The sequence below is a fragment of the Rhea americana genome, unplaced genomic scaffold (genome assembly GCF_003343005.1).
Source record: "Rhea americana isolate MKP2758 unplaced genomic scaffold, rheAme1 scaffold_17, whole genome shotgun sequence".
NCBI classification, from domain to species: Eukaryota; Metazoa; Chordata; class Aves; order Rheiformes; family Rheidae; genus Rhea; species Rhea americana.
Window position 1 is genome coordinate 1,363,932 of NW_028185816.1, and position 24,710 is coordinate 1,388,641.

Consider the following 24,710-nt stretch of genomic DNA (forward strand, 5'->3'; position numbering starts at 1 on the left):
GGGGCAATGAATCCCAGGTACGTAGATGCAACTTGAGTTAAGCAGAGTGTTACCCAGGAACCTGCCTTTTTTCTTCAGGATCAAGATCTCAGGGGGAAAAAAAAACAGTTGCAGGACTAGCCAATCAAAGGAAAATATTAAATTTGAGATATAAAGCATGTTTGACACATAAAACATCAGGTAAGGAAGAAATTTTACAACGGTTAGCCGATCCATGTGCACAGCTCTTCCGCTGAAGCCACCTCTCCCTGTCTCAGACTCTGTCTGCAACCTTCCTCCTTCCTCAACCTTTCCCTGTCTTGCATAAACCACAGAGCAAATTGCCAAGGAGACTTTTTCTAACTATGACTTTGCAGAATACTTAGTGAAATACGGGCTTAATCTTTGACAGAGCTCCCTTACTACAAATAATCAGTAGTATATTATTAATAGAGATTACACTTTTTAAAAACAATACAACACAAAATTTTTTAATTATGTACAAAGGAAGTGCCTTTTCTACTATTAGCCGCACCAGAACTGATGAAAGTTATTTGAAATACATAGTAAAATGTGAATCTGCATGTTTTACTGGATCAGCATTTCTCAGTTGCTTTTTCTGTTCAGGCTTTTCTTTTATCCTTCATTTTAGAAAGTATTACGCTACTCAGCATTACGAATACACTGCCAAGGAAAGCTACCTCACTTGCAGCTCCTCCTTTAAGCTAAGAAGGGATTTAAGGATTACAGAAAATACATATTTTTAATAGCATTACTGTCCTGATTGGTGTTGGAGCTTTGAAGCAGCAGCTGCTTTGGCACATGTGCTATTCATGTTCTTCCTCAATGCCAAAATATACATCCCAACCTAGTTCAAGCAGATTCCACACAAATTCCCTTAGCCTTCAGACGACTGGGTACAGAACATAATCTGTTTCAGAGAGAATTAATCCACTGGTACAACCACATTTAAAACAGAAATACTGTTGATCTGGAAGTACACGCTTTATACAGCTAAATTTAAGAAGGCATTTACCTTCTTAAAAGAGCTTACACATAACAACTTGTATTAGCTGTCGTATCAGGAATACAGTTCATACAGAAGAGCCATGGAAAGTAAGTAAGGGTTTGTGGCAGCGCTGACAACAGCTAGGAGCAATTATAAAGTCGCCTCATTCTACACGTACAGGTGTGTGTGCGTGGGAGCGTGCATGCCCCGTAGCACAGTCGGAGCTGACGCTGACGGTACTCTGGGCCATGGCGTTTGCAAGGAGAACTCATTCCCCCCCCCCAACCCCTGACTAGGCCCGGCCTTTACTTTTGATATGCTGATGAGCTATTAGTGCGCAAATTCACAAATATTCTCCTTATTTAGAAGCAATCACAGACAAACTTGATTGCACAGGTTATTCTTGAGCAATTTTCCTGTCTGCCTCTGCGCCCGAGGTTTTCTATAAAGCCCAATTTCACATCACCTAAAGTACCGTTTCTCGTAATTAAGTCTGCTTACTGAGAGTTTCAAGACAATCAAAAACTTATTCTTTCTCCTTTCCCGTTTTGGGAGGTTCTAACCCAGAACGACACAGCCACCTGTCAACAGTGAAAACAGCGTGTCAGAAAAGGGGAGCCCGGCAGGCAGGCTCTCCGCTCCKCTCGAGAAGGGGGTGCTCTGCCTGCAGGCCAGCTGCGTAGGCGCTGGGACTCAATGAAACCTCATAGGGACAAATATTAAAACTCACTGTATAAAAATATGTTTTTGACACTCTTTCGGAATATTCTCTTGCACAAAATGCTCAGAAAAGGAATTTTAAAAAGGCATAAGTATTGCAGAAGTATTGCTCTTAGCAAGTCTACTTAAAAAATACAATAGATTTAAAAGAAGATATTCCACTGTTTCAAAGTTACATTTTAAAATTAAATAAGTTTCTGACTCAGTAATTTTTCTTGCCATTCTCAAATTTAGGCTTTAGAATTCCCAGTATTTTCCTGCTACTTGTAGTTAGCAATGTTCTTTCACACCATTTCCAGTTTCAAAATGTAATTCTGTCAAAATAGAATTTTCTTCTGGTAATATGCCATTGTTAATGAAATACCATTTTAAAACATTCAGGAAAACTTAAACACATTCAAACCAAACCATTCTGAAATTAAATGTTTTGATTTTTCATCTCAAATAGTTGCTTCAATATTTCATAATCTGTTATAAGTAATGCAATAAAATAATACACTTCATTTTTAGCTACTTCATTTTTTGCTACTTATACAGCTGTCATGACCCTTCCATTGGAAATTTCTAAATGATTTAGTTGTATTACTAGTTAACATAAAAGTATGCTTCAAAAGGGGAAATTTCTCATTTCAATCATTTTGTTGCTCTACATTGTCCAGTTAAAAAAGACCCCTCTGCATAGTTTTTTTCACTACTAGTTCGAAGGAAAATATTTCTTCTGCAGTATTTGGATGGACATTTCATACAGCAGCACCAAAGGAATAAAGCTAGAAAACAGTAATGTTTAATTGCAAGGCTACCAAAATCGCCTACTGTGTAGGAATATAAACAGCTGTGCCTTTCTTCTAGCTTTCCACATGAGAATCTGAAGCATGTAGCTGTGAAAGCTTTTATCTGAGCATAGTATGTACCCTGAATCAAATAATCCCAATATAATACGTGTGACACGCACAATCTCATCTATCTATGTAAACATTTACAGTGCATGAGCAGCCTGGAAYCTGTAAGAATAACACAGATTTTCACTGCAGAAATTATCTATGGTCCAGCAGGTGGTGTTGAACTTCTTGAGAAGTTTCATGCCATCTTTCATTTCTAAGGCTCAATTTTGGTGATGTAGGACATCTATCTTGGTGTTCATGGAAGACTAGCCACTCTCGTATTTATTCTGAGGCTTGCCATTGATGGTTTCAATGTTATTTGGAATTATTTTCAATAAATTTCAGCTGAAACTGTATAAAGCTCAAAGCCAGCACTCTAGATAAGTTATTTTTCTGTTTTTCCATCTTTACACAGACTAATCTTATAAATTTTGCAAGAGTACTTCAGAAAACAATCCAATAAGGTATGCAGCTGTAAAAAAAATTTGTATAAAATAAAGAAGTATGACAAAATATTAGCTCAAAAATAAATGAAAAACATAATTTCTTATAGTTTTTCATTATGAAATTCTATCATATACAAGGTAAAAATTAATTTGCAGTAGATGTAGATACTTGATAAATGACAGCTTCAGCATATGAAAGATTTAATTAGAAAAGTATTAAAATTAAAGGACAAGAATCATATTTAATAGATGAGGAGATTATTACATCTGGGATTATTCTAACTTCTTTTTTTTAATTAACTACACACAATACTGCCACGTTATACAGCGCTCAGTAAGCATTATCCCATCCAGAGTATATATTAATCCTGCTGCTTCCTCTCACATTTTCCATCAGCAACACAAAGAACTGACTACACAGCCCGGATGCAAACCTACCTGTTGGTTTAAATGACCAGGCCTAAGGTGCTAAGTAAGAGAAGTATTTGGAGAAGTTTTCTTATTTTATTATTGCAATAAAAAGGACATGTTTATCTTTCTGACATATACCAGCACAACCACTACCATTACTGAAATTGTTTTTAGAGACCACACTAAATAGACGATCCATTACTAGGTTGTGTCCTACTTTTTTAAAATTCCTGTGCTATCTTTTACACTCATGGTAGGAATGTTATACATTTTACAAACATTCGTTATTTTATGCATTGACAGTATCTACATGCAAGAAGAAAGAAAACTATTTAAACATTCCTGATTTGGAAGGCAGACATTGAATGTGAACAGCAGAACCCCTGAAGTTTAATCACGGCTAAATGTGATTTTTGATCTTGAATAAGTTACTTGAAAATCTGCTCTTCTGTAAAGCGGCTATGCTTACTGCATGTTCTACAAAAATTTTGGAGGAAATTTAATTCATGAAATTTATACATCTTTCAGCTAAAACGCAATACAAAAACACATTTGAAAGCTGTACTGTATCCATTAAGCTCAAATCTGGTAGCCCTGTTATCAGAAAAGCATTAGAATCAAAACCAGTAATTAAAGTATATTTAATTTTAAAATTTAGTCATGATTTCACTAAATTCACACAAGAGATTTCATTAATAGTCAATTATCTTAACAGCAGTGAGTTCATCACTTTATCCTGAATTTGTATGTTTTCCCTATTTTTAATATTGCATATTCTTTCCTATAGTGGTATTATTCTAGCTCCTTTGGCTCAGGCATAATCAACAGCGGAGGGCTGTAAATGTGGATTGATGTAAAAATATGAACAGAAGGGATCACATTCCAAAACCAGCTTTCACACAGGTTATCAGATTTGCTATTCCCCCAAAGAACTCCCAAGCCTCTCTCACACTCTGCAGTTAGAGACAAACTCGTTTAGAAGCCCAAGGCAGCAAGTGTTCTCCCGACAGAAGCCAGCAGTTGCCTGACATCTGCTCAGCATACAAACCTGGGTGTTTATCAGGTTGGCTTAATATATTTTGCAACAACTAATGTTAAACACCTCAGATGGGCTAAAAGAAAAACACTGAAACTAGATTAATATACAATTTTGAGGAGACAGCATATAGGTCTTTCTCATCCTCTACAAAAGTCTTCCAAGTTATTGTTTGGAACACTATTTGTAGCTAAGGCTATTTTATAGTGTCTAAATATACCATAGCACAATTATAATTTATGTAACTTTGGATAACCTTTACAAATAATAAAACTAGGTTACTAGAAGATTCTCAGAAAAAAAAAAGCCAAGAAACCYTGCATAGCCAAAAAATATACTGGTCTGATCTGTGCAGCAAATTTAGAAAATGTTTATCATGATCTTAATTCTGGGACTTAACACAGTGCAGGGGCAGATTTTCTTAACAGGTAGGATTGGTATGTGGGATAATTTACTCACTGCAGTTTCTTGGGTTTTTTCGTTACATCTGGGATCCTTGCAATATCATATACAAAGAGGCCTGAGCATACGGACCACCTAGAAGAGGCAATCTGCTGTCTTAGCAACCATTTGAAATAACTCCCTAAAGCTCCCAGAAAATGTTCTTCTATTAATAATATAAAATAGATAGCCGTTTTTCACAGGAAAGTAGCTTATTGCTCAAGAGAGGTCACACTACAAAGTATTTCTCCATTTTCAGCATTTGTTTGTTCCTTTATGTTCTCTCTTCCCTGTTCTACATTCCTTCTCTTTAAAAAGCAGTAGAGTAGTTAAAATAGGTCTGAGACAAACAGTCTAAACCAAGCAACATCAGGCATAATTAAGGCTCCCATACAAGCAGAGTCAGCTTTACTCATACAACCGGAATTTCCAAAAAGATTCAACGCGTTCCTAAAGAACAAAACCCTGCTACGTGCCTGACAGATCATGAATAAACACTGAGAATGCCCTAAGGAGCCTCTAAGACACCGCTGACTGCAGCGAGATCCATAATCATAAGAGTTACAAAACGGTTTAAGTACTTGAACTCCTTCTTGCACGCTCACGCTTGAGAATGTTTCTTTCGACGAGAAAGGCGGGTCCGAGCGAGCTGTGCCCACCCACAGGGAGAGCAACAGCAGCGGCTCCTTCACATCGCTGTGATAATTGGAGCCCCCTTCAATCCGTGAAGCAAACATTAGCAGGACGAAGGCTTTTCAATTTATACCTACAGCCTACCAATCAGTCTCCCAGGACAAGATTGCCAGAGACTGCAGAATAACCCTGCCCAAAGTGAGAATGCAGGGGGAAGGGAACAAAATGGTAGCTGTATACCACCAGGGAACTGCCCTCTCTAGCTACGCAGTGCTATGAAAACCATTCTCAAGAGACAAACATTCGTTTTTGTACAACTGCATCGATATTTTCTTTGCTACTCATGATTTATTTTCATGTGAAAACTCATTTCTTCAGTATATTGCTGTTTTTCATAATCAAAAGTAACTATGCACAAGAATACAAAACAATGTCCAGCAAATATTGTTTTGGAATTTATTTGGTAAAACAAGAACCTATTGTATAGAAAGTCCAAGCAGCTGCCAGTAATAATAGCTTCTTGAAATATCTTGCCTATATGGTTATTCACTATATATTCACTATATATACTTGTCTATGTAAATCGGTATCGAAAGTGCCTAAGCCAGAAAGTTCTGCCTTAGCAGTACTTGTAGGCTACATTTATATTCTAACCTTACAGGCTTAAAACAAGCCAAAAGGAACACATGTGCATTTTCAGTTTCACTCAGCAACTGAAAAGGGAGATCCTGAAAACAGAGGGGAAAGAGGGTGGCTGGAAACATGTATTATTAAAAAAGAGAAAAGAGGGGAAAGAAAACGTCTCTGAGGAACATAAATATTCCAAGTAACTTTTCTTTCCCCTTTCAATGCTTGTTAATGCGTATATTTATACTGTGTTTGATTCCCAGCAATATGAACTTCCACAAAGACTATGCAGAGAGTAAGACAAAATCCGTTTTAGAAAACAAAACCGCATAACTATACTGCCAAGTGCTGCATCATTCCCAGATGTATCCTTGATTTGGTAGTGCTTGCTCAGTACATCGAGCTTTAAGTAGCTGTCCTGAAGCTATCTGGGATGGAAACATAGGCTTGAGAAGTCACCTCACTCAGAAGTGGGTGAGTGACCAGGGTAAGAACATAYCTACATACGGCTGTTCCCCGGTATTTCCCTGCTGTAGACATACGGAGGTGAGAGGCTGAGGAGAGGACCTGCTTCTGTTAACGCAGGTGCTCTCCCTCAGAAAGGAATGTCTCAGATCTCAAAGAGCAAGGCAGGGAAGTAGGAGGCAGAGGGGGAAAACAACCTTATCTCCTGCTTAAACTGAAGGCCAGGTCTCCCAGCTTCCTCTCCTGATTAAGATGACAGCCTTGCACAGGAATCTGGACAAAGTCTGTCAGAGAATCACTCAGCGTATGAGAAACCAGCCAAAAGAGCTTGACTCTTAGAGCAGAGATGAGGGCACTCAGGAAATTACGCTGAACGGTGAGGCTGCTAACAGGCTGCGAGTGGTTYGAGGGGAAACAGAACGGTAGTGTGGGAAGAGGCAGGACTGAATTCAAGGCTCACTAGTGGGACTGCTCACTGGGGCAGTGTCTCACGAGGCCTCTCAAATTTATACAGCTATTCAGCAGAGGAACACCAAGAATCCCTCTGTCAGGAGTTGATGTTAATGGAAAGAAATAACTCTTAGGTGATCATTAACACTCAGGTGATCATAATGTGGCGGTATACAGCAAGCAATCTAAGATAAATTCTGATGAGAGGACTTGTCGGAAGAGGTTCTTCTGTATAAGTACAGCTATCCTTACAATCCCAGACTTCACAAACCAGGGAAGAACAAGGCTGTTTTGATACTGAAGTAACCCAGCATCATGCTGGGAGCAGACAGAGGCCTGGATGAGACAAATTCCTGGAGTTCTGCAGGAATAGGTCTGGGAGAAAAAGCAATATTGTACAGCTTTTTTAGTCTTGGACTCCAAATACTCTCAACTAGGTCAGGGAAAGAAAAACCACTACTTCTTAAAACTACTTCATGGTCTTACTTTATAGTCTTTGGAAGCCAAAAAAAAAAAAAAAAAAAAACAGAAATATGTGTCTTGAGTAAAAACTAGCACCAAAGCTGAACATCTGATATTTGCTCTTGCTATCTAAGATGAAGAGGGAGACTCTTCTGGAGGAAGCAGTCTTTACCTATCATTCCAAAGTTATCATTATGTATTTCCATTCTTGATTGCACAGAGTGAAATGAGTAAGAACATCTATGAAAGTATATGAGGATAAACCACTTAAAGGCAAACATCCTGCTGAACGGACCAAAATCAAAAGATATTGACACTTCCCTGAATAAAAGAAGATCTTCCACCRCCTTTGTTTTAAGAAAAAATGGCAGCATCATTCACTGTTACCTGGATTTATGTCTCATGGTACACAGGAAAGGAATTGTGGACACAGTCTGCATTATTTTGAATGGAAATATACTGTGATCAGATGACTAATGATCTTAGGTTGTTAGGTCATGAGAAAGAGCTATCTAATCAAAGCGAATAATCAATCACTGTTGTTCAGGACAGCAATGGAAGTTGAAACAGTATCCCTCTGCAAACACTGAGAAGTTCTTACCATCATTAGAAAGGGAACAGTTGTGAAGGAGGTGGACTGTAGGGGTAGATTGCATCTAGATCCAAGAAAGTCACATACACAATCTGGAACAATAAGAGCTAAATATGTTGTCACTTCAGTAGTGACAAACTGCCTTTTGAATTCAGAAAGTGGTTCTCAAGACAACTGGCAGAGCAAAAAGTGAATTCGGCCTGGTAGCAGGAATTCAGCAATGGCTTGTGGTGAGAACTGATTTGCCTCACTTGACTGTGAAGCCTGGAGAACTGAAGACCTCTTAATTATTGTCTGAAGACGCTAAAGGATTTTCCCTACACCTGCCATTCAAGAACCAGTCAAGCAGGTAAAGTATCAGGTTGTTGCCACAGGGTTAAATGTCCTTTGCAAAATCTCTGGCTCAGATGAGTCACCATCCAAGCAATGCCTATTTAATAGTGAAAAAACAATGACTTAGGTAGATTACCTTGGCTGGAGGGAATGGATATTTGAAATATGTTCTTTTAGAGTCAGTGAGATAGATGTGTCCTCTTAAATGCTGCCTAAGTGGAAGAAAGCACAACTTCCACTGACTGACAAAAAGAGAATTAGTGTGATCTGCACTTCCAGAACTGGTCTTCAGTTCTCAAGGAAGTAACTGCAAATGCAAAACTGGCATCAGGTCTTGACACCAGATCTGCACAGAGAAGCCCCAAAAGGCATCAGATAGTTCCAAGTCCCAAGAAGTCCATAACGGGAATCCTAACAGTGGTGTGTCTGAAGATGGGAGTCTCCACGACAGAAAAGCACAATACTTCCAGAGCAATTTCTTCTCTTTAGGTCTTCCCACAGAGTGGAGGTGATTGATTAAGTGTTAGTGTCAAATTCTAGGCAACAATTCTCTAATGAGCCTCTTCAGGAGTCTCTGGGGGCCAGAAAGTCTTGTCTAATGCAAGAAATTGAACAGTCTAGTAGACATTTTTTTAGCAGGAGATTAAACTAGGCATTTCTGATGTCTTACCATGACATAATCTGGCACTGCAGAGGTAGACAGAGGTAGACTGCAAAACAGTGCAGAAGCTGGACTCAGAGTAACTTGAATCCTTGGGTCTGAAAAGAAGTCTGTAGTTTTAACTAACATATCCTAACAGGCATGTTTCTTGTGGGGGTTTTGTTTATTTGCTTGTTTGGAAAGTGGAACTTGAAGCATCAACAAATGAAATATTTGTTCGGGTATGACCCTTTCCTAAACAATAAAAGCAATTACTATGTACTGTGACACAAACACCATTTGAAGTTATCCTCAAGAAAGATCATTATTCCACCAGACAAAAAAAAAAAAAAAAAAAAAATAGTAAAATACAAAAAAAAAAAAAAAAAAAAAAAAAAAAAAAAAAAAAAAAAAAAAAAAAAAAAAAAAAAAAGAGGGCAAGAGGGCTAGAAACTACATGGCTAGAAGCAATGTTTGCTTGGCTATAGCTTCCACAGCCAAGCAAAGAGATCAGAAAAGGGGGAAGAAAGGAAAAGAAAACCCACAAAAGGCAGAAGAGAAACTAAAACAACAACAACAAAAAAAGACTTTAAATGTTTAAAACTGATGGTAGTGACATATCAAGCAAATGCTTTTGAAAGGCACTCCAGTGGTGCTTACTAAGAGGGAGTCAGGGTTATACAATCAATTTTCCACCAGTGTGTGCATGGCTTATCAAAGGGTAAAAAGAGGTCTCCAGTTAAGCGCTTACAAGTATTTAGCACAAAGGTATATACAGACAAGTTTTTAGATACAAAATTAAGCGTTATGAACTTACTCAGATTCAAGTACCTATGCAGAATGTTTTTACATCTCTCACACTAGAAACTGCATGTAGTACACTAAATGGTATATGTGTACTAGAGACTGCTCATGACTGCAATTATCAAAATACATTACTTATTAAAATACATTACTAAAGATACAAATACTTGTGTCATGTTTAGACTTTTTCACTTTCAGATCACGTGATAAGATAATTCATGTTAGAGAAGACCACAAGAAGTCTCTAGTCCAATCTCCTGCTCACAGCAGGATCAGCTGTGAGCACAGACCAGGTTGCTCATGTCTTTAACAAGGCAAGTCTTGCAAATCTCCAAGGCTGAAAACTGCACAACCTYTCTGGACAACTTGTTGCAGCTTGACTGTCCTCATGGGGAAAAAGTGTTTTCTTATTAACAGTCCTAACCACTCTTGTTTCAGCTCACGTCTATTATCTCTCATACTCCCACCACATACAGTGGAAAAGTCTGGACCACATCAATTCCAACAGGCTTTCAGAGAAAGCTTCAGAGCTTTCTTTCTCTTAAACTGGGAAACTATGTGAAAACTTGCACAGTTGAAGTAAATTATAACAGAAGCAAGACTCTAGAATAAGAATCAGAAACCCAGTTTCATTCAGTAGTGAACTATGTTGTGTTGCAAGTAAGTACATTTTACTTTTTCCCCTCTTGATAAATGTTTTAGTTAGTACTTCAAATATCCACTACATATTGAAGCAGTATTTAGCAATTTCTCATATTTTCTTACTTCAACTGGTTTGTGGTTTCAGTAATTCCTTTTAGAAGACACAGCAACTATGTATATTGAGTTGAGGGAGTTTCCCAAGATATAAACAACCTGCAATTAATACATTCAAAAAATTGATGCTGTTGCATTATAAAGTTTGTTGCCTCATTCCTAACAAAAACCAGAACACACAAAATCAATGGAAAGAAGGGGTTAAAAAATCCATACATGGCTGAAAACTAGTTGACTTTTTCTGCAGCCTGTTCAGCACCAAATAATCATGACCACGGAGCTGTTCCTCTTCTGCAAGTTCCTGACACTTATCACACTTATTTTGTACAGTTCTCTTTTATTGTCCAAAGCAACACTCAATTACCTCTTGAGACTATTTTAACCAGTACCTTGCCCCTACATAGATTAGGTTAAGGATTCTCCAGTGTCACTTAGTCTCATTCAAAATGTTCACATTTTCCAATAAACAGGAGAAATAGTTGCAACAAGTTACTACTTTATTTTTAACTCATTTTAGAAGCTGGGCATCAACCGATGCCCAGAGCATCATGAAATGGAAGTCAATGAGTTCTAGCAAATGCCTGAAGATCTTCATCAAGGACACTCAATTCCACCCTAAAGAAAAGGTGAACTAAAGCTTATGTTACTGTTATAAAATTCTTAGATCTGTCTAGAATAATATACCCAATGATTCTTGTATGGTAATTGTAAAGAGAGACTGTATTTTAGCATAAATTCAGAAATACTCTCGTAAATGAAAAAGGCAATGAGATAAATACAGCATTTAGATTACAGACTCAGAATTCATCTCTGCCTTCTCAGTCTCCAAATCGTATACCTGGCATCTCCTCATCCTTTTATCTTTAATACACTCTTTTAATTAAGGTGTTGGATCATGAATTTAATGACTATGTACAACTGTTTCAGATTGATTTATCTCCTGCTGACTGTGAAACTGCTGATCAAAACTTTAGAAAAATAATTTTCATTTAGGGGTTTGGATGCAACTTCAAACCCTCCCTTCCCACCCCATTTTTTTGGTACTGCATCCGTTCTTTGAAGCCAATTCACAGAGCCTTGTGCTCTTTTCTGTTTGATAAATGTAAACTAGGTATACATGCAGTGGCCACATAGTCACCAGTTTTAAAGCCACAAGTAAATAAATATCTCATCCATTCTTTTCCTTCTTCCTCTCCCAATTTGTATGTCACTTGGGGATCGCATTTCCCACTTCAAATGTCTCAGTCCTCCTTCAAGAAAACTTAACAATTTTTAAAATTCAGAATTTTAACTAGATAGGAATATTGTGTTTTCATTCACTAGTGGGTAAGGAAGCTTTTTTTTCAAGAAAGCTGAACTGCAAGCCAGTGGATGATTGAACATTTCACATTGAAAAGAAGTAAAAATGCAGTTCCATATGCTTACATGACAGACTCAGTTTCTGTCTTAAGACACTAGGAAAGTAAGAGTATAGCAGGCAAACATGAGCAAAATACTAGCAAAGCTCTGAACTCATTTGTTAAACAGAACTGCATCATTTTATACATCTCCAGACAAATCACTTACTAGTAGCCTAATGTATTCACATTGGTATATAAGATTAGAAAAACCTAAGTGGTTGAGTGCAACATGGTAAGTACAACTTTATTTTAATATTAAAAAAATCTCAGGAAATAATTGTCTTTTATGCTTTTTAGAAAAATAAACAAACGAAATACAAGAACTGATAAATCATGAGACATTGCTAGAAGTCTTTTAAGACTGCTACATTCAAAATGAAGTATGCCAAGCACTTTCTTACAATTCCTATACAATGCCAGAACACAGCAACTCAGGAACTGCCTTTCTAAAAGCTTGGGTAAGCCCATTGGGCAACTAACCAGCATCAAAAAAGCATAAATGATCACAAATGAGCATGTCTCTGAAAACAAAAGCAATGTTTGGCACTACTGCTTCAGTGTAAACCTGGAGGAGGACTCAGAATAAAGGACCACTTAATTTTCTTACTTATCCACTAATACTCCAAGCTTCTTTAAACGTTTTCTTCTTTATCACATACCTCTAGCTTTTATAAATGCTATACCCTTAATGAAAGTTTCACTCTCTCAAATATTGTTCTTGCTTCTGCTCCTACATTGGCTTTACTTTAATGAGTGATGAGTTCAGTGACAAACTAAGAATTTCCTGATTCACTCTAAAGCAAACCAAGTCAAGCCCTCTTATGTTCCTAGCAGCAGAGTAAAAGGTCATCTTTAGGAACATTGTGCTGAAAGCATTTGGAAGTAAGTCATCTCAAAAACAGCGAGTATAACACAAGAATCCAATGGCTGATTATGCCAAAGTGAGACAGAGAAGTGTCTAATTTCGAGTCTTTATGACTCAAAATACATGAGAAAAACAGGTCACATTTGCTAACAATATTATACTTCAGTTAGATTAAACAAATATCACTGATGAAGTCCACAAGTAACACCAATTTCTAAGGAATGGTGAGTGCTTTGAAAGATAGGATTGTAATTCCATGTTTTCTTGATAAATTGAGAACACAGTCAAGATCAAATTCAGTAAGACAAATTCACAACTSTACACATGGAATAAAATGCATAGACACAAAATTAGGCAGCAGCATGTGCAAGAAAGGATCTAGGTCTTTATCGTTGACCACACACAAATACTGTGATAGTACTGCAATAAAGCCCCATATACTTGGAGAATGCTGCATGCCAACAAGGGAAGTGATTATAATAGTCTAATGAATTTTTGTCTCTGGATTCTATATGATTGTATGTGGAGGTACTCAGGTTGACTACTGTGCACAGTTCCAATATAAATAAGACCGGACTCTCACTTGTCTACAGAAATGGCAACGTTAAAAAAAATGCAATGAGAAGATGATAATTTTAATAAGAAACAGGGCAATCGGAAAAGGAATAAAGGAAACTTCAGAATTACTGTCTTCTATAATATTAAAAGATCATCAGTTTAGGAGGATTGTCTGGTAAGAAATCAAATTAAAATGTTAGCAAAGACTCAGTTTAGATACTTGGGAAAACTCTTAAGTTTTTCTTTAAACTTTCTGTAAAGTATAATATACTGAAGTATTTGAACAGGCTATCTGGATATATTATGGATTTTTTTTCACAAAGATTTCTTAAGAATAGATCCAAAAAACATCCACCAAGAATTTTCTTGGAATATTTCTTGGAATACTTCTCAGAGTAGGATAGATAAGATGAGGTTCAGCACTAAAATTCTATTATTTTGCATTATTTACTAAATTAAATCTATTACACTTCATATGCATGTTGATTAAAGTGGCCTACATAGATGCTGTTCTATAGTCAATCAGTGCTTGATCATTGCCCTCGAGCATAATTTGCCTTTAAACTGCCATCAAACAATTTGCAGACTGTTGCTAAACACTACAAAACAGAAAGTTCAGCAGTCTGGTGCAGCAGGACAGCAGTTGGGAAAGGCTTATATAAAGAGGCCAAATGGGAAAGTCTATCCCACGCTCTCATAATGCTGCACAGCACTGGGATGTACAACTACCACTGGCGTAACAGTCATATTATTACATCCCTAAACTTCTATGASTTAATTTGGCATCCATAAGTCCCTACCTATATTCAATTTAGCTATTCAACATATGATTATGTGCTTGTGGGAAACAATGTGATCTATTTTGAAGCGAAAATGTACCCTGAGTATGCTTATGAGGACAAAGTAGTAGAAGTTTGGCCACATTAGATAAAGAAATGACAGTAAAAACAGATTTTAAGTTCTTGTTTTTCTCAGTGAAAAAATGATTTAGAACTGTGCAGAACAACCTACACTTCTCAAAGGGTCTCTACTTTAGGGCAAATAAAAGGATACCCTAAAGAGTAAAGCAAAAAACACCTGTCCAACCAAGAATTTTAACACTTATGCTATGCATAAGATCAAGTCTTAATGCTTAATGCAGCTTAATGCTCTGCAGCTTAAAGCTTAATGACCACATCTGCTGGCTTGCGGAGTCAGAGAAGAGCAAAGGAGCCACGAGGAGGTCGGGAAAGGCAGAGCACAGCCCCTGCGGGCAGACTGCCGGCAGCCACCTCCCGCGGGCTCACCCTTCGCAATGCTGCAGAMCTCCGCCGGCTGCAGCGTGACTGACCACGGGAAAGAACGCTATTCCTGCCCAAGCGTGCCACGAGGGTCGTAACAGCCCTGGCAATTCCAGTCTGGATATAACACCCTGCTACTCTAGCACGTGCTCCCCTCAGACATTTTCAGGCATTGCAATGGCCCATGATCAGTTCAGCGCTCAACAGCTACGTAAACCTGACCTCGCGATGCCAGTGGGATCTTTGCCTGAGCACAGAACGTCCATGCAGATTATTCCCATGACCATCAATGCAATCCGTATGCCTTAATTTGGAAGTGGCCCTCACAGGATTAAAAATATGGTGTTTTATATTGGGTTTTATATATTAAATGGTGGGGGGGGGGGAGTATATGTGAGTTTGAGTTATTTTGTCAATGTCTGTTAATTTCTTTTCTGGTTATACAAAGTCTTGCGAATATGAACAAAATTCTTGGCTCTGCATGGTGCGTTCAGATGTATTGCTTCGTTTTGGCTATGATTTGAACCACAAACGTGTCTCCTCCTGGAGGCAGAGCTCTATACCAGTAGTCCTGAACCTGCATCTAGTCTTCTGCCATTACTTATTGATTTTTGCTGAGTTCATTAACTAATATATTGAATAATATATTTTCTCTTCGAGCACAGAAAATACATAACTGTAAATGTCCTGCAAATTACTATACATAGTTTTTCCTTTTTTGGCAAAACTGTTTTGACACTATTAGCATCTTCACATTGTAATCCAACACTGCACATGTTTGTACTAAAGAATTTTTGCTCCTTTAGTTCCTAGTACCTAGTCATGATTCAAGAGGTATCAGTATTCATCAGCATAGGTAATCATTAGATACTTAAATAAGAATCTCAAATCCTGTATTAATACAGGCAGCACTGGCAGGCACTATCTGAATGAACATCTGTTAATTGTGGTAATGTGGGAAGAGCACAGCAAGTACCGTTTGTGCCACAAAAACACAAATTTAGTTATGCAGAAAACCTGAAACTCTCATCTGCCAATTAAAATACTGATTTCAGATTGCAATCCATATAATAAGGCTAATTAAACAATCTTCCCTCCACTGAGATCCATTAGGCTTCCATTAGGCTTTTTCTCTTTTTTTGATCTATTTAGAATTTCCATTTGCCTCCCACTCTCCGCTCATTTTATAATTCCTTCGGCAAAGCTTAGCAAGTTTCTCACTTTATTATGAGTTAGACAAGCATCTGGCCATAAAGGCAAAACTCATGCCAAATCTTTCCCATTAGCTATAGTGACAGAGACATTAACAACTGAAATACAGAAATGAATGGTACGAAATTTCTTTTAAAAGTGATGAAGGACAACATTTCTACTCCTTAATATTAGCTGCTGCTTTAATGTTGAGTTTTGAGGGCTTTTTTTTTTTTTCCTTTTGTACTGTCCATTTCAAAGATTTTTCCCAAATAATATCAGGAAAACATGTTGTTTTAGGGAAAGTGGAATTATTCCAACAACAAATAAGTTATCACTTATTCTAGATTTTCCTCTTAATATATGAAAATAAGAAAGAAGTCTCTAAATAGACTAGACAGGAAAACAGGACAAATACGGACCGAGTTTGCTCATCATATTTGCTATATGCTAACAATGAAAGACATTTCAAGAAGAGATGCTATGATTAGATTGATTTCCTCCCCCACATAGCTCATCAGAATTAAAATCTTTCAATATTTCTCTTGAAAATATGGAGGTTATTCTTAGTGATAAGTGAAATCTTTTCTCTATAAATCATTATTAAAATTAGCACTCCTCAGTAATATTACTCCTCCTATAAACTGTAACTAATATCATAAATAGTAATGTTTCTCAGTTCAGAATGTCAAACAGCTAGAAAAACAGCATCTAGTCTGAGAATCCTGGACAACAAACCTATGTAATTTCTATCCACTTTCATAAATACGATGCGTTTTCTCAATTTTGTCCAAAATACTTCCAACAATGTGATACTGAAATAGCTTAAAATACTATTTTGTGAATCATAACTCTGGACTCGTGGCCCTTTTATTACGACAAAGCAGCTTTTTGTCCTGCTCAATTTGTTTGTTAAGTAAAGTAATAACGAGCCTCTTTAGGAGAGCAGAATCTGATTTATGACTGATAAAATAATCATTACAGTTGTGGAAAGCACACTTCTCAGAAGCATAATCTACATTTGAATGGACCAAAATATCTAGACAAAAAAATGCAATGCAAAAAGCAAAAGATTTGGATAAAATCATTTGCATATTAACTTTGACTAACAGAAATCCAGGTATCCTAGGCAGATGAGTTGAAGTCATGATACAAATGCCTTAACCTCTTGAAGAGGTTGCACAGAATATAAAATATATTATTCTGCTCTCTTATTCAGGCCAACATGCACAAATATTTATCCTTACTCAAGCATATTCTGCTGTGCAAATGATGGCTCCCTTTGAGCACAGCAAACAGTAAGGTAAAGTCCTAGAAGATACAGTTCAGGGAAAGATCTCTCACCTGAAACGTTCCTGCATGGTCTTCTTCCTTGTCACCCTCTTTACCCTCCTTGAGAGCAATCAATGTGAATCCTCGAAAATAAGCAGGAGTGGCAGCAGAAAGTGTCACTGAGATATAAAATAGAAATAATTAAATAAATAAAGGAAACACAGTATCAGCTGTGAAATCAGCCACGTGCATGCATATCATTTCAGAGTTCAGTTTGAAATGGGTGTTCTGAATTCGTATTAACAAAAGCTAGAGTGCTAACAACATGGAGTAGGGCCAGTCAGAATACAAACAAGTTCAGCTCAAATTTCCACGTAAACTGAAAAGCATTGGCAGAGTTTTAATGTGAAACATCTCAGCTATTTTCACCCAGACTTCTTTTTAAAGCAGACTACTACTCTGCTCAGCTCTAGAGGATTTTTTGACGTGAAGGAACATCTCCTGAAGCATTTGGCTTCAGCTTTGGTCCTACTCCAAGAAGAGACCTGGATCTAGCCAGTAGTACACAGAAAGTGTCCAGATCCAGAGCCGTAATGCGAGATTCTTGTACTAACTGCTCCCACTGAACTACACTCCACATGGCGCCGCAGCCGATAGAGGCGGTAGCTCTAAAACCATCGTTCCACTCTCTTAACCTCAGGGCAGAACTGGACATACAGTTTAACTGGGGGCTAAAACAGTCCTCTAAAATTGTGCCGACAGCTGTGACTGCCAAATCACACACCAGCCACATGTGCTAATCCCCACACCACCAAAAACACCCTTCTCACTTCAGTCTTGTCCATGAAGCCTTCAGTGACTGGATCTGCCAACAGAAAGTAACACAATACTAGCTAATCCAGTTTTACTATTCTCTGCATCGGGACTGTGTCCTTAATTTTTAGATAATACAAGAGACTGTGGTATGTTGCTGCTATTTGCCACCATCACTGCAGTACCTACACACCACCACATCCCCTTCTCAGGGCTGACAGGTACAGGGCAGGACTCAGTTCGGTAACTTTAAAATTCCCCAACTTTTTCAACACCTTATAGGAATTCTAGTCTGCAACAGAGTTAAGTTTCAGGGGAAAATATTTCTTTCTGAACAAAAGGAAATCACTCAGAAAACCGGACTAATACTTTAAAGTGGATTTTACTTTAAGTATGCTGCAGACTGTGAGGCTTTTAGTACACTGTACTGTCGCACTCTCCAGCCCCAACGGGCACAATAAAACCCGAAGACCACCCAGAGCTTTAGAGAGCAAACTGCAGCTACCCACGCCGCTTCACAGAAGAGCATTCACAAGAGGCTCCCTCTCAACAAACAGGCAATGAAAGATTGAAGTGCATTACTAAAAGTGACAGCCCTTAAAAAGTATGGATTTCAGAACATGTTCAGTGTTCATTTGGAACAAATGGAGATCTCTTTGATCCAGAAATTCAACAGCGGGAAAATATAAAATAGGATATTTGATGATTTCTAACATTATGTAGCTATATTTGGGTCTGAAAAACATGTTTTTTGTGCAAATGCACCTAACTTTTTCCAGCTATTCAAGAAGAGAGGAGGATTGGACAGGTACACAAAAGATTGAAATATGAAATGAAAGTGCCATGTTTAGACCAAGGAGAATTAATGTTATTTGCAAATACCTGAACAAATACAGGGTATTGATGGGCATACTAGCAAGGCCCACAACTATCATGATTTTTATCACACTTTTCTACTCACTTCATAGAACCTGATTACACAGTCAAACCTTCTCATTTTGGGTGAGAAATAGTATTTTCACATTTACATACATAAACCAAGTAGTAGCATAATAGGATTAAAATTCCTAATTACTTTTCAAGCATTGTTCCAATTTATTAGTTCATTATCTTCCTATTAATTATTAGACTGATTTTGTAAGCTTTTGCAGCTCAATCTAAATAAAAACCCATGGCCAGCCTCTCAGTGGCAGTAATTGAGAATAGCACTGATGAACTCAGTGAGGATGAAGCCATTACACTCCCTTGAAGACTGGTTCCTAGAAGCTAATTCCTGTAAAAGTCTTGTACAGGCAACAATTTTTTCCATGTATTATATGTAATTCAGAAGTCTGAATCACTATGAATAAAAGGTTACACCAGGGATACTTAGATGTTGATGCAAGCAGAAAAATCCAGCTGTGACCTGACTCAACAGGTTTCATTATTTTCCTCTCAAATTTACAGATCAAACCAAAATACTTTAAAAATCCTAAATAAAACACCTACCTACTAAGCATAAGATGTCTGAAATGCTAAAAAATCAGCAGCAAAAAGAGAGGAAGAGCATTCCAACAGCTGACTCATAGTTTTTGAATGTCTGGGGTTAGCAATACTCATGCTGTGGTTACACAGTCACTTTAACCCAGAATAAATCCCAACTTCTATCGAAGAGAGTGAGCCTGCCCTCCCCCTTGTCCAGCTCCTACGGAGCAGCACGCATGCAGCTGGGCTGTCAGCTGAATCAGGGAGCAGCTCCAGCTGTAAAGTAAAACAAAACCAAAAAACTGAGTGGGGAGTTCAGCCGGGTCCCTTCCCAGGATGGATTCCCAGCACAGCCTCGGGGACACTCGTGCCAGCAGCGGCTGGCGGTGGGGACACTGTGACCTGCGGGGGAGGAAGGCCGGGCGGCAGCTCCCGGCAGCAGTGCAGTTCCCCGCTGGATGGAAGCGCCTGTGCAACCTCAGCTCAAGGACACGCTGCGCACCCCGGAGCTCGGCCAGAAGAGACGCTAACGCTTGAGCTGGAAATCTTTCTGCCAATTCTCTGCACTATCCAGCGTGCTAAGATAACGTTACATTGCAACTTTTTGTTTGATAAACGTACACAGAGTGCCTTATTATGGCAATGGTTCCGTAGTTACTGGCTCTAAAATGTTTTTTTCTTTACCGAACAAGGAGGTGGGGGTCCACATGGAGTGGGAAACTGCCAGATTACATCTGGATTTCCACAAGAGATAGCAACTTCTTGTTGCGTAAGAGTAGAAAGTTTTACTTCTCGGGACTAAGCTCTGTTTGTGCCATTTTAAAAAACAGCCGAGTACTGGTCACACAATGTTCACATCAATTATTGTTCATTGAATAATATGAACTTCCAGGAAAGACCAGTAAAATCTCAGCGCAAGTCTCAAACAAAGTTAAAGATTTTACTTTAAAAGGAAGATTACTCAACAGTTACTTCTCTCCGTCGCCTCTGGCAAGTCTCTGGATGCCTTGCAAGGTACCAGTMCGCACACACCTCCGGCACCCTCTCCTCCTTGCCAGCGGCCCAGCTACAGCTGGGATCATCAGAGCAACTGCTGCTTGGTTTCAGGCAGGAAATCTGACTTTCCACGTTCTATGTTACACCACATCCTATGTTAGACATTGCACAAGTACCAACAAATGTACTTTTATTATCTAGTCTGTGAGTAATTTGTGAAATGTGAGAGGTGCTAAAATATGTACAGAATTAGAGTTTCTTTATACATTAGAGTAAAAGATGTTTGTATGTTTTCAGGAAGAAATAGAAAGATTCAACATTACTCAGAAGAGAAGTTCTTGAACCAAAGCAAATGAAGCATGTAATGTTAACTGAGCTGGTCCTTGAAAACTGAGAAGGTAAACAGACTTACAAGTGAAAACTTCATTAAAAATAGAAACTGCATCCATAGAGAAGGAATATTTAACAGGAATATACTAGTCACATCCTTACTGTCTTCAGCAGAATAACAATTCCAGAATACTATGGAGGAAACTATTTGCATTTCATGTTGTCATGAGAAATAGACACACTAAGTTTTAAAACTCTTTTATGTATATTAAGAGGATAAACCAACTCCATTTTTCATGGAAATCTCATGCAATTCTTATTCTAGCTCTACAGATCAATGAAGACAGCACTGACTACTTTCAAAGGTCATTATCCAGTAACATTTTCTAAGCTTAAGTCCCAACTTTGGCCTTGGAAAGCAATGGAAAATTTGTTGCTTCAGCAGAAGCAAAAGCAGTTGGTCATGGTCTAAGTCAGCCAGTCGCTACAAGGGGACTCCGACCCCACGATGACATGCCTGGCACCAACTGCACTGGGCTACCAGTCCCATGGGGGGGGGGGGGGAAGGGGGCAGTCTTGCAACCTCAGAGAGGAGGCAGGCGCAGGCTCTGTCCTTCACACGCTGCAGCACTGGCACCTCCAAAGTGGAGATCAGACTTCAGTGACACCCCTCCCCTCTCCCCCAGCGGAAATCTCCAAGCCCATGGCCACTGCTGCTTTCTGGACCTTAGGGAGGAAAGCAGCAGGGCTCCTCAGCACTGCTGATACTTCATTATTAGATGCCTGAGATAAGAGAAAATGTCTTGGTTTACTGCTGCTAGTGCTTGGAGGAAGGGAGGTGCGCATCCATTCAAGGAGAGATTTGTCAGCGCTCAGGGACATTTTCTTCTCCTGTGGCTCCAGTGAGATGGGAGGCAAGACTCCCCTATGCCCAGACCCCCAGTGACTTCCCCCATGGGCAAACAGCTCCTGGCTGATCTAAAGATCACTAACTGCAGAAAGGGCATAAAAGCTTCCCAAGGGCATAGGGCAGCTGTGGACTTTGTCTTCTCATTCCCATGCCACTGGAGTGCTGCAGTGCTTCCTCTGGTCATTGCAGCTTGGTGGTCAAACCATGGGTGCTATGTCAACCAATGATCAGGAAAGTCACAAATGTAAATGGATGCACCTATACCATCAATTTGATGGAGCACTGATTTTGTTTGTAGAACTAATTCCTGTGTCGTGCACCTTGCATAAAAACTAGTTTATTCCAGAAGCCTGCTAGGGAGTGTGCCATGGACCCAGACAGCATTAAATCAGACAGGGGTTATGGGAACAGGCACAATTGGCTCCAAGTCATTTGAGGCTGTGAGAATCTTCTGCAGTGTTGTATAAGATTAAAAAAACAGAAAATCTTGCTGTAATCCCACAGTTTCTTTTTTTAATTAGTTGGATTTTCTCTACTTTTATATAAAGCAGGAGTATAGTTTTAGTTGTGCTGTGGAATTTCCTTTGAAAATGACCTCTTAAAACTTTCTGTAATGCCATTAGTGTTAACAATTGCTATGGATAACGTATTTGTTACCAGAACATTTACTTACATTCTTTTTTTTATCATTTACTTACATTCTTTCTATCATTCAGGAAGTGTCCTTTAAGGACCATTTACATAAGTTTAGATGTCACACAAAAATTTTCTTCTTAAAATACCAAAAACCTGGACAAGTATTTTGGTCTACCTCTTAACTTTTTACCATTACCTATAATTTTCTCAGTGCTAAGAAGCTACAATATACTAATGTGATTATTTTATTAATTGAGCTCTAAATACCATGACCTAATTATCTGCAAAATTAGCTCTGCTAATTCATCTGGAGTTTCCTTCCCCACTATATTTCCATCTAATAGAAACTTCTTTGGTAGATGACTGAAGATACCCTATGATACTTCCAGAGATAATTCATGAAACTCTTTAGGAACATACATTCACATGTTTATCTCTGTCAAAGAACTCAACACTTGTCTCTATCCTACCTTGAACACATATCAAACTGACATGCAACATGAAGCCTTTCAGACTCAATGTACTAATTCTAATGTCTGGAACAGTTAATTTATTTGTGGGGAATGTACATTTCCTCACACCACATTAAGATACATATTATTGTGAGAAAATTTAATCCAAAAAAACATACAAAGTTACAGCCTGATGCTCAAAACAGGTTTTGAACAAATTTTTTTAACATTTTTAAGGTAATGATTATATTATAGGTATACTTTTTTTTTTTTACCTTACTAGAATTTCCATGTTCACGTAAAGAGAAAACATTGTTCTTTACACTGAATCTAATACAGGTCAGGACAAATACTTAGAAGAAAAGCTCTCAAAATTTCTTTTCCCAGAGGATGGTTTGTCCAAGACACCATTCATTTTGCTTATAAAAGAAAATGATCATTTTTATGTACCATATCCAAATTCTTTCCAAAGTACTTTAGAAATACAAAGCATATTCCAGGAACGTTCATTTCCAAAAAGCATTGTATGTTAAGGCAAACAAAGTGACTAAAAACTGCCTTTACCTATTTACTAGAAAAATACGCTGAAATGTGTTTTGGAAGTTGAAGCTGATTTCAAGGACTGTATGTGAAAAGCTCAGCAGAGAATGAATGCCTCTTATTTACAGTGGTCATTAGCACCGTCTCTGCCTCTTTCCTGTTTGCACCATCTGTTCATTCCCCCAGAAAAAAAGAAAAGAGGGATAGGGGATAAACATAAGAGGAAAATGTGGGAAGTTGGCAACCTCCTACATCACTGTTTGCCCATATGCTAACTCATTATATTAACATTTATATTTCAGGACAAGAACAATTACCTCCAAGTTTCCTCTCCTTTCCACTGGATGTTACGGTTGCTCGCCACTGTGCTATATTTAATGGGGTAGGAAGAAATCCCACCGAGCCAGGTGAACAGGAGGAAGAGCACATTTCTTGTGCCACACCAACTTGCGATCCTGTGCTGGCATTCAACCAGCAGCGAGAATTTACAAAAGACAGAGGAAATTCCTCTTGATATCAAGCTAATATTTGGGAGTGAAGTGACACTGTGCAATCCAACTCCCTCTTGCTTGTCATGAAAGCATCCCCAAGAAAGTAATGTGTGGGGGTATATTACCCTGCCTCAACCCACAGTGACACACACACACACATACACACACACATACAGTCACCCCAAACGGGCTACGGAGACGATGGGGAGAGACACTTCGGAGTTTCACTGACACTTGTCCTGGCCACTGTTATTATTTTTGGAAACAGAGAACAGCCAACTTACCCCGATAACTGTTCCCGGGTTTGTAAAATTCCGGGTCGCCTTCCACCCTGAGGCTAAATTCATTGTACCCTTCCCTCCTCGTGCCCTGGGCTCGCAGGATCCGGCTGCAATAGCCCTCCGACTTCGCGGCTTTCTCCAGGGTTTCGTCAGGAAACCCCCGGGCCACCAAGGGGAAAGTCAGGGCTAGGAACGGCAGGGCGAAGGGGCGCAGGGGCAGCCCCATCCTCGGGCTGGGCGCGGGGGGCGGCGGGGGCGGCCGGCGGTGCCTGCGCCCCGGCAGAGCGGCGCGGCCAGGTCGGAGGGAGCAGCTCGGCGGCTGCCGGCGAGCGGAGCGGAGCGGAGCGGAGCGGAGGGCGGCAGCAGGGAGGGAGAGGAGCGCGGGGCGGGGAGGCAGGCAGCGAGGGAGGGAGCAGGGGCGGGGGCAGGGAAGCCTGATCTTGCCCAGATGCCGGAGCGCCGCGCTGTTTTGTTTCAGCGCGGGCGACCGGCGGCGCGGCAGTGCGTGGTCAGCCGCGCCGAGCAGAGCCGCGCCGAGCCGAGCCC

The 24,710-nt window shown here is 39.1% G+C and overlaps 1 protein-coding gene across 1 annotated transcript in view; it reads right to left on the minus strand.

Moving 5' to 3' along the window:
- Window positions 1-24,509, minus strand: part of SPON1 (spondin 1) — a 198,169-nt gene extending 173,660 nt beyond the window's left edge. The window contains exons 1-2 of the mRNA XM_085300847.1: window positions 24,168-24,509; window positions 17,324-17,430 (exon numbers count right to left, since the gene is read on the minus strand). Coding sequence (XP_085156973.1) covers window positions 17,324-17,430; window positions 24,168-24,390 — 330 coding nt within the window. The 5' untranslated portion in view covers window positions 24,391-24,509. The remainder of the gene's footprint in view (window positions 1-17,323; window positions 17,431-24,167) is intronic.
- Between the last annotated feature and the right edge of the window lie 201 nt (window positions 24,510-24,710).